Source organism: Ovis aries, chromosome 15, assembly GCF_016772045.2.
Source record: "Ovis aries strain OAR_USU_Benz2616 breed Rambouillet chromosome 15, ARS-UI_Ramb_v3.0, whole genome shotgun sequence".
Lineage (NCBI taxonomy): Eukaryota > Metazoa > Chordata > Mammalia > Artiodactyla > Bovidae > Ovis > Ovis aries.
In genome coordinates this window covers 2913150-2933833 of record NC_056068.1, presented here as the reverse complement: position 1 = coordinate 2933833, position 20684 = coordinate 2913150, and the positions used below count along the sequence as shown (strand labels likewise).

Here is a 20684-nt window from a genome sequence, read left to right as displayed (position 1 = left end):
TGGAATTTCAGGTTAAATTATACCAAATTGAGTCCATCACTGGTGAACTTGGACCTGAGGATATTTAGACTCTAGTGATATTTAGAATTTAATTAAAGTGAAGTTTTGAAAGAGGTTAAGATATTGGACACTTTATAGGCATTCACCTAATCATATTTTGTAAACTCACAGGAATACATAAGCCTTCTAAGGGTATAAACATTATAAGCTACAGAATAATTATGATAATTACTATTTATTACATGGATGCATCCAACTTTCATTATATGCCTTATAATATGCTTTATATATATGGTATATCCTTGGTACTCTGCTAGGAGCTATTATTCATTGGTGAAAAAAAGAAGTGAGCTGGATCAAGAAACTCAGTGGATTGTAGTCTTATTTAATGAGATAGGGGATAGAAGCGGAACAGATTCGATAGGGAGAATTAAGTATTTCATTTTTCATATCTTAGCTTTGTGAAGTCAATGGAACAATCATATCTGGAGCTCAGAGGAAAATTCCAGATGGGAGCTAAAATATTAGGAATTGTCAGCCCATACCTGCCATTATGTTCCTGGCCTTACAAAAATCTGTGACAAAGTTAGTGAAATTGTTCCCATTTCACGGATGCTCATATTGATGTTTATGAAGGATAAAAAACTTGAATGGAGACACATAGTGTCCAATGTGACAGAAACCTAAGTTCAGGTTCAGATATTCCTTATTATAAAGTCTTTGTAGCTATCTCAGTGAACAACCTTCTGTTTAGAAGACTCGGCTTCTCAGCTAATTGGAAATTGGATGCCCTCCCACAAGTGACAAAGTGGCCTCTAAAAGGGCAATGATAGATTTAATGAAAATTATACATTAGTAATAGAAGGATGAGGGAACTATAGAAGATAGTGGAACAGCCTTAGAGTGAAGTAGATTCTAAAAAAATTAAGATATCCCTTGTAAAGAATTCCAGTCTTACCTTTTATATTGGTGGGATTTTTGTCTATGTTTAGGAAAGTTTGAACAAAGACTTGACCTGCCTCTTGGTTTTTCTGTCGTATAGAATCAATCAAGACCCGGGCTTTGTCTTGAAGTTTGGCATCATAAATTTTTTTCTTCTCCTCTTCCTCCAATTTCAGGACATTTTTTTCCACAAAGTCATCCAAAAGGCCAGAAATGAGTTCTTTGCCCAAAGATTCCAACGTCTTAAGTGGGTTTTTGTTGTGTTTGTCTTCTGTTAGAAATACAAAGCTTCAACTTGACCTTGTCTCAAAAAAACTCAGAATTGAAAACAATCTGGTGGTTGATCTTTCAATATTATAGATCAGCCTGACACCAGGTTAATTTATTACTGTCTGAGATAATTTGAATTTTTGTGGGGAAATAAAGAAGTCAAATTACTAAAAATTTTGTTGTAACACCATAGATATTATTTGAACATGTAGTGTATGGGAAGACAGGATATCTCACCAATCCTTAATTAAACCTACAAGAGAGTTATACAGTCCATCTAGAAATAAAGATAGCCTTGACACAAAATGACATAGTCTAAAAAAATTCACCAAGACATTGAACCAGAACTTTGGCCCAGAAGCATCAGCCTCATTATTTATGTTAGCTTCAAGTAGTCTTTCAATAAATGTATATTGGACAACTTTTATGAGAAAGAAACATGGAAATTAACAAACATGAATAAAATGTTTCCTAATATCTGTTCATTTAATAATAGCTAACATCTCTTAAAAGATAAGTATAAAACAATATAAAATATTATTTACAAGTATACTAAGTAATTTATAAATATTAATATGATAGACACTCACAATCATCCAAAGAGATAGTTAATACTTTCCCTATTTTACAGATCATTTAAATGAAATGCTGGATCACATTTCTGTTCTTATGCCATAAGCATAGCGCAGCTTCAGTAAGTACAATTGATGTTCATTAAGTTCCATTGGTCTCAAGTGCTTCATATGAATCTTCTCAAAGTTAATAAAAATTTCATGTAATAGATATATTAAAATTTCCATTATATGGTAAAAGAAACAAGCACAGAGCAGTTAGTTAAATATTTGACCAAAATTGTGTGAAGAGTACGCCACATTAGTAAGAGGGCAGAGGGAGATTCAAACTCAGAGGTTCAGAATCCAGAATTATCACTCTTAAATCATCAAACTACTTTACATGATACTTGGGAAAGTGAAAGTGAAAGTCACTCAGTCCTGTCCAGTGTCCGACTCTTTGCGACCTCATGGACCGTATAGTACATGGAATTCTCCAGGCCAGAATACTGGACTGGGTAGCCTTTCCCTTCTCCAGGGGATCTTCCCAATCCAGGATCGAACTTGGTAAAGAGATATTTAAGGGAACAGAAAGTAATCAGGTACTCGGAAAAGACTGGACAAATTTCTTCAGGTGAGGGCGCAAAAGGCTGCTTTCTCAGAAAAAGTCACAGAAACATCGGTTTTAGAGTACAGCAGACACATGTCACAACAGAGAATTTGAAGAATTACAAACAACATACAATTAATGTATGAGATGTTTACTCTGATGGGATTCTGGGATTCTTTTTAATTTATTTCTGCCCTCAACAAAGTTGAATGATGACTGAATGAGTGGTACTAGGAGAAATACGGTAAACGATTAAAGTTTTTTTTATAACTTTGGCATTACATCCACTTATTATCTACATGTACTCATGGCTTCAATTATTAGCTTTAAATAATAAATTAATTATTCAAATAAATAATTTCTGAATTTATAGACCAGCCCAAAGATGGATCTCAATATTAAGGCTCATATAGTCATTTTTTCTCTGTATACAACAAACTCTTAAACTCAACTTTTAAAAGCTGAACTGTTAGTTTTTCATCACCTGCTTCATTCCCTATACATACTAGAAAATGATATCTTAGAGTCAATTATACCAAATCAGTAAAAACTGGTGATATTGAACCTCTTCTACCATCTATATCTTATTTTCTATCTCACATCAAACTGTATTGATTCTATATACTAAATATTTGCAGAATCTGACTGCTTTTCCTTTTCTAATAGTTCAGTACTCCAGTTCAGACCAATATCTTTTCTTTTTTAATTACTCTAAGAATCAGATAAGTCTACTCTTGGACCTTTCTAATCAGTTCTTCACAATGAAGCAGAGTCACAGTTCTAAAGAACATTTGAATAGATTTCACTGCGAAATGTCTCTGCTGCTGCTACTGCTAAGTCACTTCAGTCGTGTCTGACTCTGTTGCGACCCCATAGATGGCAGCCCACCAGACTCTTCCGTCCCTGGGATTCTCCAGGCAAGAACACTGGAGTGGGTTGCCATGTCCTTCTCCAGTGCATGAAAGTGAAGAGTGAAAGTGAAGTCGCTCAGTCCTGTCCGACTCTTAGCGACCCCATGGACTGTAGCCTATCAGGCTCCTCCACTCATGGGATTTTTCCAGGCAAGAATACTGGAATGAGTCGCCATTGACTTTCCCGTGAAATGTCTCAGTTTATTGTAATCTAGGTCTTCTTGTTCAGCCTCATCCTCTGCTACCGTACCCACCTTGCTCATTACATTTTGAACACTTTGCTCTTCATTCAGGTTCTAGAAAGTTATTCACAGTTTCTCACACCCAACATTCCTCATTCCTTTCTTTTTATCTTCAAGTCTCAAATGACATGCCATTTCCTTTTGGAAATTCTCCCTAATGCTTAAAACTAGACCGAGTGTCAGAGCTATATGCTCCCAGAGAAACTTGTTTCAACCTAAGGAAGCATTTTTTCCCCTTATAGTTGTTAACTAGTTAACAATGGCAACAAAACTCATTAGCGTATTGAATCACTCTACTAGTTTTTGTCGACTGCTTTTCAGTTTCTCATGTCTGTTATTTAATGATGTCCTGATTCCAATTCAATAACCAGTGAAGTCATCCTGCCTAGCTAAAGATGCAGCCATGAGTGTGAATTTAAAATACTACTTCCCAGACAAATGCTGTATTAGTATCCTGAAGAAGACACTAAGAAGATACTAGAAAACAGTTAATACTCACATTTTAGGAGCTTAAATTAAACATGTGAAATCGACAGAAACCTGGAAATAATTATACTACAGGGAAAATGAAAGAAATAAAGAAACACAGTAGCAAGAAAGTATGAGTGGGGTGAATGCAATAAACATTTTTTAAGGAAACTGAAATCTTGCTTTAGGGAGATTAATGGAAGGGTGAATAAATAGTAATATATTCTGAAAGGTATGAAAACCTCCCTGACAAGTTCAGACATTTATTTTGTTTGTTTGTTTTAATGGGAGTAAGGATCATTGCAATTAACCAAGTTAGAAAATCTAAGTTTAGATATCTAGAGCATAAGAACTGAAAGATAATGATCTATTCTTTCCTAACAATGCTAATCTGCAGACATACCTAATGCAGATACATAAGAATCATTTGTAGATCGTTAAAAGATTATAAATTACAGCCTATTCATGGTTGAGTAATTCAAGGTTAGGGAGGGGGAAATAATCTAAATGTATTAATGTCTATAGATTATTTAGATTTATTGTAAAGTTTAGAAATCATTGATTTAATTGAACCTCTTCCTTTTCAAATGAAGAAAATGAAGCAAAGAAATGATTTAAAATACTTGTATATTAGCTGCATAAATAACATAAATAATAGCTGCATAAATAGACCTCATTTCTTACGCTCTCCAGCTTCTGTGTGTAAGATATGTGACCTGAAAGCAATATGCAAATGGATTGGAAGATTAAATTCTGGAGAGAAGGAGACTAGTTAAAAACTGTGATAACAGTCCAAGAAATAGTGTGCTAGAGTAGTTAGCACCAGAGCTAGAAATGAGGAAAAAAATGGAGTCACTTAATAAAGACCAAGATCGTAATTCAATATAGAAGATGACAAGGGAAGGTGGGAATTCAAAGACTCACTTAGGGAAGGGGAAATAATCTTATCTGATCACTTATCTGATCATGGAGAGAGTTTTATGAAATCAAGAAGAAGCCTAGAAGATATAATAAAGTATTAAAGAATTTTCAGTTTTCTCACATATAAAAATGTACTGTATTTGTCTTTGCCCACCCCTCATTTTGATTATCAGAAGCTGTAAAAATAGAATTAACTGCTTCCTGGCTCTGGGCTATCTGGAGATCATACCCTCCTTCAGTCTCTGAGGCAGAGTTCCCAGTTTAAGCTACACAGAACTAACAGGAAGAATGTAACGTTCACAGAAAAGGCTCACTTCCCTTTTGTATATTTCTGTCTGTCACAGAGCAATTAATAAAGTGTTTTCTAAGACTCCAGTGTCTGACCCCTAGCTAGGAAAAAGACCCCTACTCACCAGCCATAGATAATAGGCTTAGTATCTTCCTACTGCCTTGAAGGAGCACAATCTCGAAAATGAAAGTTACTGGGCATTTCCTTAGTACCGGGGGCTGGGACGTCTAACCACAGATTGAGAAATTCTTGTTCAGAACTTCCGGGTTCACTGTCGGGAAATCCCCTTTAGTCAGCAAATGAATTTCCCAGTCCTTTGGGAAGAAATGTTTATTCACTTTGGAAGAAAAAATCAAAATGACAATACATTTTCTGACCTATGTTGGTACCTCTTGTTTTTTTTTTTTTTTTCCTTTCCTCAGTCCCCCCTACACCTTGTTTTCTTTGTTCTTCTCTCTCAGATATCTCAGTGTTTAAAGAACTTAAAACTAACAAATCCCATTTCATTTCAGGATAAGGATTATCAGAATAACTTTTGCTTCCTTTTTAACTGTGTTATTAATGGCAATATCATCTCTCTGTCTCCCTGTCATTTTAAACATTTATTGGAAATAAGTTCTGAATGCTTGCCTTCATTTCATGCTTTTCTTTTACTGCCTAGTTTCCTTAACATTTACTTTTTACTGAAAGTAACAGTTCCTCTTTTTGTTATATTCTGAACAAAGACTGACCATAGAAGCACTGTCATGATGTAGTACAATGATCCTGTGATAATACAAAAGAGATAGATTCAGTTAGTGGAAAAAAAAAAAAAAGTGACATGCTCAACTTTGAAGATTTTTAAAAGCTCAGAAGTTCTAGGTCCTTCCATGTTGCTGCAAATCATACTACAGAAATAAGTCAGATAAGAAAGACAAATATCATGTGATATCACTTATATTTCAAATTGAAAGAAAGTGGTACAAAATTTTTTTTATGAAACAGAAACAGAGTCACAGATGCAGAAATTAAACTTATGGTTACCAAAAGCAGGCAGTGGGGAGGGAAAATTAGGAGATTGAGATTAACATATATACAACTATACACAAAATAGATAATTAATAAAAAACCTTTTTATAGCACAGGGAACTCTATTCAATATTCTGTAATAACCTATGTGGGAAAATAATCTAAAAAGAGTAGATATATTATGTGTATAACTGATTAATTTTGCTGTACACCTGAAACTGACAGGACATTGTAAGTCAACTATACTCTATATATATGTGTGTGTGTATGTATGTATATATTATATACACTATATAATATATACTAATAAAAAAGTAGAAAAAAAGTCCCAGTAAGTATATATTTGACAAGTCCAACTAAAACAACAAATGGTCAGAAATTCATCTTCACTTTTAATGGGTTAGGTTTAGAAAAGGCTCATATTTGCAAGTGAAAGAGTAGTTTTTCCAGTCATTTCTGGGTATAACCTTGCTAACTGAAAATCTTACACCAAACTCATAGGAATACTTTTGCATACATCTCACCCTAGCATTTATTTATAGGGTGTCATGCACTATCTTGTTTCATGTTTATTGACTGTCTTATCTTCTTAATGAGACTGTAAACTACTAGGTACCTAGATACACAATTATTTTGTGTTATGAAATGCTTTAAGGAAGGGCTAGAATTGTGTAAACAGTAGACATGACTTTGTCAGTGATAAACTCTGAGATTTTGGATAAGTTACTTATCACATTACCATCTCTGTTTATCTCCTGTTGAGCTCAAAATTTGTTGAGGTCAGGTACCTACTGTAATTTATATCTGTATCCCTAAAGCAGAAAATCTAGCAAATGTTTTCTAGAAAGAATGGTGTGAGTAGCAAGTTCAATTCTTATGAAATCTGAAGACTTCAAATCCATTACTTTCTTCAAATTCCACCTCCCTATCTTCTCAGAGTGGTAAAAAGGAAACTGATGGCCTTTCATTTCTATTTCAAATTTATTGAAATGTTTAAAGAAATGTCTGTTTTCTGCCAACAGGATTCTAAAACAGTTATAGAATGACACAACTCCTGGCTTCCTATGGAAAAGGAAGAGAAAATAAAACAAGTGTTAGAAAAGAATTCTGCCAAAATAAATACAAATAATAAAATGACTCCATCAAGTGGTTACACACACTCCTAAGAATGAAGAGCCCATGTTATGTCTCAATATTGCCCTGCTGATGCAAAGGGGAGGAATGTCTAAAACTGAGCTTTCATCATCTTCTGGCCAAATCTCAATCTATATAAACTAACAATTAAAATGGCCATCTACCTCTGCAGAACCTTGAGGCAAGTGCAGTGTACCCTGTACTAACCAGCAGAAAGGCTTTCGTTATCCTTCCATTATCCCCTGTTTATTATACTAGACCTTGAGATCTTCACTAGGAGGGTAGTTCAGCACTCATCCCCCAATTTTGCCCCACCCCTATCACACATACATCTGTCCTTTCAACTTACTTACTTTAATATCCTGGAAAGAGGTAGAAACATCTTGTCAAAGTCACTCTTTCAGCGGTGGGCATCTGTACCTTACCATCTGGCAGCTCAAATGAAAATCGAACCTAAAAGGAAAATAAGTTCTATACATTTCCCACCACCACCACCCCCGCCCCGAGTGGAAGGATTTTCACTTATGTTCGAAAAATAGTAGCAAAATAAATGATTAAAACAAAAAAATTTGCCTCTATACAAATCAGCAATATGCATGTCAAAGGATGGACTGACCATGCTTTTAAAATCTACTGAATCTAATAGTTTTGGACACAAGTAAATTAGAGTCCACTCATTTGTCTATTCAGGAAAGAGGGATGTTAAAATAAATGATTATTTTTCTTAGGGGTTGTTTTCTAGATCACAATAGCTTGAAACTGGCTTCCAGGTTGGCTGACTCACCAAAGAAAACCTCAAAACTCACTTGAGAAGAAGGACATTTTTACAAGAAAACATATCCAGAGCTTCTTCTTAGAGGTTGCCAGTTAGAATAGATAGGGAGGTAGCATTTCAGAAGTATCTAGCACCTACCTTTCGGAAAATTTCCTCCAGGTCACAGGACCAGGCATATTCTTGAAAATTTTTGATGAGTTTAATAATAAAAAGAGAGCCCAATATGGGATGTCTCCAGGAAACATTATCTATGAAGAAAACACATTTCAAATTTTGTGTAAGCTCTCTCACTTGGCTACTGAAATGGAGTCCTACGATTTCTGTTCCAGCTAAAGCAGACTGTTCAGTTTATGCTATTTCTTACAGACTGTATGCCATCTTTAAGTGACTCCATTCAACATTCACTGTGTATATTTTCACTGATACTTGACAGTTTTTAAAGCCATAGGAAGAATTCTGTATATGGTACAGATGTTATGCAGCACAATCTTTGAGGTTCAAAGAACCACAGATATAGTAGAGAAGGAGAGAAAGGCAGGATAGGATGGAAGGGAGTAACTGGACCTTGAGGAACAAATACCAGAGTGTGGATCCCAAGAGTGCCACTGACAGACTTGATTTAAGTTAATTATACACTCTGAATTGCAGGCCTTGACTGTAATAGGTAGGGTAATAATTTCTGCCCCCAACATACATTTGCGTATTAGATGTAATATGCATTACAAGGATCTGGAAGAATATATTAATGTAGTACCCAGTTTATACAAGGAATTCATATTAATAAAATTTCTTTAAATTTATCTACCTTGTGATTTAATTAAAATCAAATAATATTGGTCACAAAGCATTTAGGCAAATAAATTACTAATTAAATATGAAAATGATACCAACAGAAAAGAAGTCCATACCTAGAAAAGATTTAAGTGGGAAAAATCATAAGACAAAACACTCTCATAGAAAAGGTATATTAAAAACAGAATAGTTATACAAAATAGTAGGTCTTAGAAGTTATAAAGCCACTTTTAAATTATGCAAAGGAACATATAGGAAAATTATCAAAACATTTTAGCCAATCGAAATGGTAATAAAATGCATAATAGCAATAGATTAAAATCTTATCTAAAACTACAGCCGTCTTAATGAAGATGGTTTCAATGAAAGGAAGTAGGTGGGAGAGAATTGCAGGCCAATATCTCTTCAAGTTCGTAGTGAAATTAGTTAGAGAATGGTCACTTTTATTTATAAGAGTACTACAATGTAATTGGAAATAATACCAGAGGTTATAAACCTAGATTTACTCATAGAAACTCAAGGAAACTGAACTGGAGTTTCCACAAATCATCTGGAAAAGAGCATGAGGAAACCGAAAGAAACGAGACAAAAATCAACAAGATAGATATCAAGAAACCAGGGGGCCCATAAAGGTTATAACACCTAGAGGTAAATCTCTGTGGAAGACTGGGATCTTTTTTTTTTTTTTTTTTTTACTAGCTGTATCTAGTATTAAAGTCCGTTAAATACACTCAAATTGTAAATGTATGGAGGCTTCCTTTAGTGTCATTGTTCTCATTTTTGAAAAAAATTGATTTCTATATCAAAATATGGTCAACACAATGCAAAAGCATGCTGTCTCCTGAGAGATGGTACCTCATTATAAGAAAAAAATCTGTAAGTTAAACTATTTGTTTTTTAAATTTTCTTTTTTAAAATTTATTTATTTTAATTGAGGTTAATTACTTTACAATACTGTATTGGTTTTGCCATACATCAACATGAATCTACCACAGGTATACACATATTCCCCATCCTGAACCCCCCTCCCTCCTCCCTCACCATACCATCCCTCTGATCAGGAGCAAATCTTTAGGCTGAAAGTAATCAGAGAATGTTAATGCCCAAGAAATTCCAAACTATAGTGGATGACTTTTATTTAAATCTGGATATGGAAAGTAACTCAAGGTAAAAGCTTTAATTTAAGCTACACATAAAACATCGTTAATAATGGCAATAATTTAAAGTGTGCTTTACTCTATGTCATGCTTACTTAACATTCCATATTTATTACTACAATGTTTTCAGATTTATGACTATGATATTTGCATTCACATATATTAGTGAGGAATTCAAAGAAAGTGCAGATAAGCTAAATAACTGGAACTAATTTACAAAGTACTAAGTGACAGAGTCAGAATATTATTGGCAGTACTCATAATCCAAAAACATCTCAAAGCCAGGCTTCAGCAATATGTGAACCATGAACTTCCAGATGTTCAAGCTGGTTTTAGAAAAGGCAGAGGAACCAGAGATCAAATTGTCAACATCCACTGGATCATGGAAAAAGGAAGAGAGTTTCAGAAATAATATCTATTTCTGCTTTATTGACTATGCCAAAGCCTTTGACTGTGTGGATCACAATAAACTGTGGAAAATTCTGAAAGAGATGGGAATACCAGACCACCTGACCTGCCTCTTGAGACACCTGTATGCAGGTCAGGAAGCAACAGTTAGAACTGGACATGGAACAACAGACTGGTTCCAAATAGGAAAAGGAGTATGTCAAGGCTGTATATTGTCAACCTGCTTATTTAACTTCTATGCAGGGTACATCATGAGAAACGCTAGACTGGAAGAAGCCCAAGCTGGAATCAAGATTGCTGGAAGAAATATCAATAACCTCAGATATGCAGATGACACCACCCTTATGGCAGAAAGTGAAGAGGAACTAAAAAGCCTCCTGATGAAAGTGAAAGGGGAGAGCAAAAAAGTTGGCCTAAAGCTCAACATTCAGAAAACGAAGATCATGGCTTCTGGTCCCATCACTTCATGGGAGATAGATGGGGAAACAGTGGAAACAGTGTCAGACTTTGTTTTAGGAGGCTCCAAAATCACTGGAGATGCTGATTGCAGCCATGAAATTAAAAGATGCTTACTCCTTGGAAGGAAAGTTATGACCAACCTGGATAGCATATTAAAAAGCAGAGACATTACTTTGCCAACTAAGGTCCATCCAGTCAAGGCTATGGTTTTTCCAGTAGTCATCTATGGATATGAGAGTTGGACTGTGAAGAAAGCTGAGCACTGAAGCATTGATGCTTTTAAACTGTGGTGTTGGAGAAGACTCTTGAGAGTCCCTTGGACTGCAAGGAGATCCAACCAGCCCATTCTAAAGGAAATCAGTCTTGGATGTTCATTGGAAGGACTGATGCTAAAGCTGAAACTCCAATACTTTGGCCACCTCATGACTCAGTGATGCTGGGAGGGATTGGGGGCAGGAGGAGAAGGGGATGACAGAGGATGAGATGGCTGGATGGCATCACTGACTCGATGGATGTGAGCTTGAGTGAACTCCAGGAGTTGCTGATGGACAGGGAGACCTGGCGTGCTGTGATTCATGGGGTCACAAAGAGTTGGACACGACTGAGTGACTGAACTGAACTGAACTGATAATCCAAAATCTAAGTTTAGAATCATTCAGTTTTTTTGTTTGTTTGTTTCATTAACTCCACATTTCTGGTTAAAATACCTTTACAATAGGGACTCAATATGCTTTGTTTGCTTTTCTGCCTCTCCCCTTTTATAAATATTCTTCTATAAATACATGTGTAGGCAAATTGAAATGTTAAGTGATGTCAACATGTGGACATATCTATTTATTCCTCACAGTACAAAAATCATTTTGCAACATGGGAGTTTCCTAAAATAAACGTATATTTATTTAGTCTCCATGGATAGGAGAATTGAAGGTGTAACTGAGAGGAAGACTTGAATTAGTCTTCAAAAGTCTCATGAAAATTTTAACACAGACATCCATTCCCTAATGTATTGGTGTGAGTTTCTGCATTGGTAATGTTCACAAAGGTGTCTTACACAGATACTCATTACCTGGTGTCGAAGAGCAGAAAGCAATGAAATCCTTCTCTATGTGGGCTTTCTTAATGGCATCAGAGTCAAAATCTTCTGGGACCACTAAGGGACAGTTTCCAGAAGCTGCTACTGAATCGTTTACCCATACCACCCCTTGCTTCTCTGAAAAGACAAGATATGGTTTCTTGTTACTGCCAATAGCCAAGAAAACTTTCTCTACTAAACATCTGTTCAATCATTTACTAATTTGTCAATAACTTTAATTCAGATACAGATGCACATATATATCTCAAAAACTATCTTAACAACTCTTGTCTCTCCTAACCCTCAAATTAATTTTAGCAACAACAAAGTCTTAAGATTAAAAGTGATATTTCAGTTGAAAAATGAACAAAAATCTACGAACCAGTCATATAATTCACAGAAGCTTTTGTAATGTTAAAGAATATCTACTTTCACCAAACAGGATTGTAGCTTTTCTTTGACATTGAAGAGTAGACTCAAAGGAATGGAAAAATATTGGACACACACAGATAATGAGATCAATAATTCAGGGCCCTGTGTTCTGACAGACATCAGCACTCACCACCACGGCAGGCCTGGATAATGATCACCTTGGGTTTATTCCCTAAAGCTGGGCAGTTCAAGGTGTTCAAAATTTGAAAGATGTCATCAACTTTTAATATGTCTTGGACTTCTTCAGAGTATTTCTTCCCACAAATGCCAGCCCGAATTCCATGAGACATGAGTACCAGGAAAGTACTATCAGAGGTCCGGTGCTCTGAGCGAGCAGCAAATGCTTTCAGTTCTAAAATCATTTCCTGGAAGAGACATATTAATACCACTGCTGTTAAACTATGTGATTGGTTATTGTGGCAGCTTGGAATCCAATAAAGAGACACTCCTGAATGATATGAAAATCGATGGAATACAAAAGGAACATTTAATTTTCAATTCATGGAAAGGTGGAAAAAGACTTTTGGGGTGTAATTAAGGGATTTCTAGTGCAGAGTAAGAGACATCACTTATTTATTTTTGTGGCCACAGACATATAATTGAATTAATGGAACATTTTCCAAGTAAAGGTTTCACCAGACTCTTGCTAAAAGATTCTAGGATAGAAGCATGAAATACCCTACAAGAAAAAATTTGGCTTTTACACTATCAAGAGATTAAGCTTCTGGTGCTACAACCAATCTTTCTAACATTCTTTAGGAGTAAAGGCCAAGACCATTGTTTCTACATTATGACAAAATTTACCGAAGCAGTGAGATTTTCTTTCACATCCACCTTATATCCCAGACCTTCTAGTAGCACCTTCATATTTCTGGTATCAACATCAGCTCCATCTCTTCTGGGAAGATTTTCAAACTCTATGTTGCAGATAATAAGGGCAAGACGTGTGCGGTTCGACCTTTCCATTATTGGGTAAATCTGTAAAAAGCACAGGTTGAACAAATAGCGTTGTTCTCTCTAATTAAATATTCATCTTGAGGATGTAAGACAGCTTCTCTTCCCTTAGTTCTCTACAGAAACCCAATCTCTTGAACCATAGGTAAAAATAAAGAGGGGAGAATGAGTCCTACCATAGGAGTGGAATGAAATTTGCAAATGCCCAGATGGCAGCTAAGCACTTGATTTTAATTACTTTTGAGAGGTAGGATTGAGGGCAATGAGCAGAATTAGATCTATAATGACTCAATTTTAAAACTGATTCCTTGACTTACTGCTTAAGACACATTGTTTCACAACTATTGCCTCAGTGTTATGATCTTTAAAATGGGCTATTTTGAGGGTTCAAGGTGTTATTATACGCAATATCCTCAGAACAGTCCAGGCCTCATATTAAGTAGCTGTTTTGATTTTACTATTACAACTATTTTCTCAGGGGATCGGATTAAACTTGAAAATCTCTAAATAAACTGGGGAAATAGGAATTCTTTATGTAAGGGAAGAAGCAGGATGGTTTTCAAGAACCTCTCAAAGAAATTAGCTCTAAGAAAGAACCACTGCAGTTTAGAATTTTCTCCAGTGTGTCTTTCACCAAGATCCTCATGTTCTAAGCATAGCACCTCTCCTGATTTTTCTTTCCATATTCTTTGGGCTGTTTCTGGGGGGCAAAGCTTGAGGTTCCATCCTGGTCCTGAAGATGCAAGCTTAACTGGGTTATCCTGCATTGCCTGAGGAGCTGCAAGAGACAAGAAACATTATGAATAATGGTATTCCTGAGTATCCCATTTGGTGAACCTCCCAGAATCACCTGTGCATGAAGCCATGGAGGAAAGAATTAATCTTTAAGAAGATATCCTGGGTTACTCCTTACACCATTGAAAGCAACTCTGCTACAGGAATGTATTCCAAGTCGGAGATTTCCATGGTGTGATACAGGCATCATATCCCTTCATCACTTAGAATTAGTATTTTACAAATGCTTTTAATTAAAAAGCAAAAGGGAGTTTTTCAAGGCCATGAATTATAAAACTCCCAGAAAACAGTATGTTAAATAAAAGAATTAAGCTATAAATATATTTCAAATAATTGAAATCTTACATAATTGAAGTTGGCCTTAACGAATATATTTCAGTGATTTGAAAATTCATGTTTATGTATCTATTTATTTGCTTAACAGTTGAGAGAGTAGGCATTAGAGACTGCAAGGAAGGAAGGAAGGTAGGAAGGAAAAGCCTTTCTCCTATTTTTAGGATCTCTTTACTCTGTGTGCATATAGGGAGAAAAAGAATATATTGAATACATGGACAAAATGAATATAAAATAGAGTAATAAATCAAGGTGTACACCTAGAGGAATCCATAGCACTAAATATTGATTGTACAAATATATGAGGAAGAGTTTTCACAGTGGCTTATGTGAGAAAAAACTTAGGAGTTTATTTGATCACAAATTCAACATCATCCAATAATGTTACACATTTTCTAAATAATTAATGTAATCTTGGATTCAAAATAGAAATAGTTTTATTTTTAAATAAAAATCAATTTTTATTGATCAATTTTTGATTGATCAATTTATTAATCAATGTATTGATCAATTTTTATTGATGTTGGGGGGATATTTTAGAAACTAAACTGTTCAAACAAGAAAATTATATTCAATTTTGACAAAGAACTTATAGAAACTGTGGTATATTCAGTTAGGTAAACCAGTGTAGCATGAAGTGTGTTGACTCTGGAGAAAGTAAGAGGTAATTAGAATGGATATAGTTGGGAAAAAACTATGGAAATCATTATCATGTGGAAAAACTATTGCATTTCTTAAAAAAAGGATTCTGAAGAACAATAGAAAAAATAGATAAATATTTGGACTATATTAAAGCTAATTTTTCTTATAGCATTTGTTTATATGAGTGTCCCAGATGACAAGAAGTTCTTGTCATCTGGGACCAAGGTATTCCTTGTGCTACCTTCAGTGCTATGTTGAATGAAAAGTTTTGTGTTTAAATTTTGTGGCTGAGACTAGCTAAATCTTCAATAAAACAATTTATTCTTTTTTCTGAAAACACAGCTAATCTATATAGCTAACAAGTCCAAGTGATTAGGTATGGCCATACAACTAAGTTCTAGATAATAGGATGAAAGCTGATATACTGTGTTTTTCATCCAGGCCAAGCCTAACAAAATCTCTTACAAATTATCCTACATATTCCTTCCAATGCCATTAATTTGATTGTTATTACCACAATCATTTTGGCATTGTATGCTGCAGATATCAGAGCCATAGCATGAAAGAGACCTAGATATTTCAGTTACCACCTGAAGGAAAGCTGAATCTGAAGAAAAAATGCCCATTTTAGAAATTCCTTGAATTAGAACAAAAGTTTCTATCATATCTAGTTATTATAAATATTTATCTCTAATATTCTATATCATGTCAACTGACAGAGATATGTGTAGTGTCATTTCCATCCCCAAATTTTTGGCTGGCTTTATTTTGACGGTGGAGTTTCTTAAATGCCTATCCACTCACTCTTCATATATTCAAGTAGTTTTAAGAAAAGAAAAAATCTTGCTTATTTTCTTATTACTTTCTAAATAGTCCATAAAACAGGGTCTGTAGCACGATTAGCACATGCAAATACTTTCTAATGACATAGTAAATAGTAGTGATTCTGCCCAAATTATTCAGTGAAATAGTCTTAACAAACATTAGTTGCATATATATTACAGGTTTACAGGTGAAATTCTACTAGAGGTGATCTATTAGCAAACATCGGAGAAGGCAGTGGCACCCCACTCCAGTACTCTTGCCTGGAGAGTCGCATGGACGGAGGAGCCTGCTGGGCTCCAGTCCATGGGGTCACGAAGAGTCAGGCACGACTGAACGACTTCCCTTTCACTTTTCACTTTCATGCATTGGAGAAGGAAATTGCAACCCACTCCAATGTTCTTGTCTGGAGAATCTCAGGGACGGGGGAGCCTGGTGGGCTGCCGTCTATGGTGTCGGACAGAGTCGGACACGACTGAAGCGACTTAGCAGCAGCAGCATAAGCAAACATGTATGTTCAATTTCCTCATAAAGCTTAAAGTGCTATGAGGGAAAAGAATGCATTCATTTTTAAAATTACAAGAAAAATATAGTAAATTTATGACTGGAGAATTATGGAACACTCTTGGAATAGGGGCTCTGAAATCTAATAGTAGAAGTAAAAATGCAGAAACCAATCAGAATTTGTGAGAGGAAAATAAATTTGGGTGCCACTTAAATGTTGGAAGTCAGGGAGAAGAAATGGTCTAAGATAATTTCAGTTTTCTGGTTTGAATAACTGGGTGCTAGTGGAAAATCCTATTGATGGAGGAGCCCTGTAGGCTGCAGTCCATGGGGTCGCTAAGAGTTGGATACGACTGAGCGGCTTCACTTTCACTTTTCACTTTCATACATTGGAGAAGGAAATGGCAACCCACTCCAGTGTTCTTGCCTGGAGAATCCCAGGGATGGGGGAGCCTGGTGGGCTGCCGTCTATGGGGGTCACACAGAGTCGGACATGATTGAAGTGACTTAGCAGCAGTGGTACCATTAATCAAGACAGAGGAAAGTGGAGGCGAGCCAAGGTCGGGAGGCATGGCAAGCTATCTCAGTTCACATGATTGAAACTGTTTGCAGGAGATGAATGCACGTGTTCAGTGGATGCTTGAATAGCAAAATGTGGCACTCAAGTGGTTACTCAGGATTTGAGATACAGATTCGGAACTGTTAACATGATAGTGAAGCTGTAGAAACAGCTCCTGCTAAAGCAGAATAGATTAAGAAGATAAAAATGTATAGAATAAATCTGCAAATAAACCCATGGTCCTCTGACCCTGATTCATCCCATTAATCTGTAGTTAATGTCAAGGAAGGTGGCATTCAAATAATGCTATTGCCTTGAGAATACCATTACCTGGAAAAGGACGGACCACTGCTTGGGATTCTTGTCTAAGATAATTTTCAGACTGTGAACCTGAGGAAAGACAAAGGACATTAACATAGTTACAATCTCTAAAGATTCTTAACCCAGTGTATTGGACACTCATTGCTAAAGATACCTTCCACAGGTTTAAATCCTATGCAAGATGTGACTCACCTGGAGCTATACTCATCACTGGGAAACAAAAACTTCTACACATGAATGACTGGACTTATTAACAAGTAGTGGTAGAACAAAAGTGTCTGGAAGTGACTTCTTTGATTATACTTTCTATGATGAAAATAAAATTAAAACAACATCAGCTATAGAATCACATATATCTTAAGGTGTCTCCTGAGGTAATCAGTACTGCCTAACAAATGTGTGTTCAAAGTGAAGTTGTCTAATTCAGAGTTGACCTGGACTTTGGAGAAAACTAATGCTAAAAGGCATCTGTGTTTGGATACTTAGTCATGCCAAGATTTATCACAACAAAATGAGAATGAAATTGAGGCCTATCCCCAATCAGTGTTAAGTGAATTTCCTAAGTCATATAACAAGAAGATGGTAGAGCCAGGATTTGAATACAAAAATGTCTTGACTATCAATACTGGCCTCTTAACCACTAAGCTACTCTCTAGCCCACAAAGGGTTTTATACAATTATGCAAATGACCGGAGCTCTGACCACAACCTGTAATGTGCACTTGTCTTACACAATCAAATTTATTAATATGTTCTCTGAGGTTGCTAGACATTCTGATTGTCAATTTCAAGCACAAGAATTGAAATTAACTTTATTTATGGTTTTATAAATATCTCAATGTAGCACAACCCACCTGAGAAACATTCTAGAAACTTAAGTATCAGCATGAACCAATACTACTCCAAGTCATAGTACCTACTAAAGAAAAGATTTCCATAGACAAATTATGTGCAATGTTTCTGCTGTGAATGGAGCAGAGCCATGGGACATCCCACAATGCTTCAAGTCCAAGACAGAGGCTACAATTTGTCCCATCCTTCCCATTTAGACTGCTGGACTAAATTAACCATTGATAAATTCAAGAACATTTTCTGGATGAAGGCTTGTTATTGCAGTATTTCATATGTCAAGAAATGTTTTTAGGTATGTCCTCTTAGAGCAAATTTAAATATTATATCCAATTATCATACACTTGGGTCCTGAAGCAACTGGCAAATAGATGAGGAGGAAGCAAATCCATTACAACCTTGACTGAGCAGGTATCATCCAACATTTGGAGAAACAGATTCCAGGAATTAGAGTTGTCATAATGAGTTGCACAAGTGCTTCTAGGGTTCAAGGACTGTGAGTTAAAAGAAATATGATAAGGAAGAAGAAGTTTTGACTATTATATAGATATTCTAAACCCTTATTTTTATTGATTGTCTTTAATTCCTGGAAGTGGGAGTTAATCTAAAAAAAATTATCAAAAAATTCAACAACAACAACAACAAATCATTTGCTGTCACTGAGAGGTGCACAGGACTCCTCTCAGTTCCTGAGGGACAAATAATGTCTTGTTTTCAAATAATAACTACTTTCCTTGAATGATTTTAGAACCACAAAAGTGAAAGTTGCTCAGTCATGTCCAACTCCTTGCAACACCATGGACTATATCGTGGGTAGATTTTCCCTTCTCCAGGGACTCGGAGCAGCACAAAAGAAGCCAGGAACTAGAAGCCCATCAGAGCTACAGTCTTTTTTGTGTGGAGAAGCTAGGGAACCATAGAAGGGGAAGCTCAGATGGCTGAGCCTGGACTGAGTCTTCAGGAGACAGGAAGAGAAGTGATGGGCCTCCCAGAATGGTACACAGTAGAGGCACAATCCTACTCGAAAGAAAATGCAAGGGGTCAATGGAAAGCAAGAATCCACTTAAAATATCTACTTTTCTGTAAGCAATTAATTTATTCTCTGAGTGTTCCATTCTCCCTGAAATATATTTTATTTCTCCTGGAGAGCAAAATTTTGGAGACACATTATGCAAAGCATGTGGTTACAGAGTTTAAACCTGTCAAATGAAAATGCATAGGTTTCTAGGGACCTTTAGACTATAACTAACTTACTAGATAAATCAATAAAATACCTTGCAAGGATGACTGAAGAATACAGTATGAAACTTTCCAAGATTGTTATCATGAACTTCAACAAATGAGCTACAACATACTTAGGATAGGAAATAAGCTTTAATCATAAGAGAGACACTAAGGCCAAAAAACAGGACCAAAGAAGAAAAGAGACAAGGGGCATGCAATATGATCACTGAAATACCTGAAGTCAGAGATAAGAAGTGGTCTGAAAGCTAATATGACCAATGAAGAAGTCAGATATGCCTAACGACACAGGGCTTACATGAACTTCAGTCTGAGTCACAGACCCTTACCTGAAGTGAGCCCCAGTATTCCTGCCAGGTGGGAGTCTTCTTCACAAATATGGCTGATGCAGATTTGGCATGCCCGAGGTCCTTTACAAATAACAATGTCTATCAAAACTCGGGCTTTATCCATAGTTGTAATATTTTCATCTCTTATTTTTTCCATCTCTCCCTGGTTCAGCACTCTTTTTTGTAATAGCTCATCCAGCAAGCCATTTATTGTATCCGTGCTCACTGAATGAACAAACAGCTTCCTCTTCTCTTTCAGAACCTTGTCTGTTGGAAACAAAAGAATGCCTGAAGTCATAAAAACAACCTCACTTTCCTTTCATTTCGGCAACTCAGAATAGCCTCTTTCAGATTTAATCAATAAAATGTGCCTTCCCACACAGTGTGGTAATCCTGAGGACACTCACACCTCATTCTTCCCTCAGTATCATCCATGTGCTGACAGACTGGCCCAAAGACTGAGATTTACTACCCCCAAGATAGTACCTGAAAACCCTAAGTTAACATGCTTCGTGTTGATTCAAATGTGCATAATAAAATAATGAAACAGTGATTTTCCATTTCCTCTGGGGAGAGCTGCTGGAATCCATTCTGTACCAATTCTGCACCCTCTGTCAGAATTCAGTTACGATTGCAAAATGACGGCCAGAGAGCGGCCAGTGAAGTTTGGTTCCTTTCTGTCTCTCACTGTTCCACACCTCTTTCCTTCTCTTTGCCCCTACCCATCCCTCTCTGCACAAACAATCCCTCTTTGCACATTCATAGAACTTAACTATGGCTTCTGTAAAAGCCAGCCCCTTCCAAAATTATTCTTTCAAGAAACTATTTTCAGTAAAAAACAAAAAAAAAACTCACCGGCCATGACTTCCCCTTCTTAGCCTTGGTGTGTGTTAT

At 36.1% G+C, this 20684-nt stretch overlaps 2 protein-coding genes across 7 annotated transcripts in view; both read right to left on the bottom strand.

Moving 5' to 3' along the window:
- Positions 1-5389, bottom strand: part of LOC101117272 (caspase-13) — a 19095-nt gene extending 13706 nt beyond the window's left edge. The window contains exons 1-2 of one of the 4 annotated variants that reach the window (XM_004015963.5): positions 5329-5389; positions 959-1213 (exon numbers count right to left, since the gene is read on the bottom strand). In XM_004015963.5, the coding sequence (XP_004016012.2) occupies positions 959-1213; positions 5329-5335 (262 nt within the window). In that variant the 5' untranslated portion in view covers positions 5336-5389. The remainder of the gene's footprint in view (positions 1-958; positions 1214-5328) is intronic. The other 3 variants (XM_027979125.2, XM_060399255.1, XM_012095298.4) reach the window with 3 other exon arrangements.
- Positions 1100-20684, bottom strand: CASP1 (caspase 1). 3 transcript variants are annotated; one of them, XM_042232827.2, is made up of 10 exons: positions 20646-20684; positions 19791-20057; positions 17381-17440; positions 14058-14173; positions 13246-13419; positions 12572-12806; positions 12004-12147; positions 8260-8369; positions 7700-7799; positions 1100-1213 (listed from the first exon to the last, which is right to left on the bottom strand). In XM_042232827.2, exons 1-9 carry the CDS (start codon positions 20650-20652, stop codon positions 7701-7703), a joined length of 1212 nt encoding a protein of 403 aa, XP_042088761.1. In that variant the 5' UTR covers positions 20653-20684; the 3' UTR covers positions 1100-1213; position 7700. The 3 variants fall into 3 exon arrangements, with proteins under 3 accessions (XP_042088761.1, XP_004016011.1, XP_042088762.1); XM_004015962.6 differs by lacking the exon at positions 1100-1213 and adding an exon at positions 6125-7274; XM_042232828.2 differs by lacking the exons at positions 1100-1213; positions 7700-7799; positions 8260-8369; ... (1 more) ...; positions 12572-12806; positions 14058-14173 and having other exon boundaries at positions 13247-13419.

What these genes read in the sequence shown, in the direction of transcription:
- CASP1 (XM_042232827.2), bottom strand. An exon ending in AAGAAAATCTCACTGCTTCG is followed by an intron (nt 12,807 to 13,245) that starts GTAAATTTTGTC and finishes TGTCTCTTCCAG; the next exon opens with GAAATGATTTTAGAACTGAA. An exon ending in TGGAGGAAATTTTCCGAAAG is followed by an intron (nt 7,800 to 8,259) that starts GTAGGTGCTAGA and finishes TTTTCCTTTTAG; the next exon opens with GTTCGATTTTCATTTGAGCT.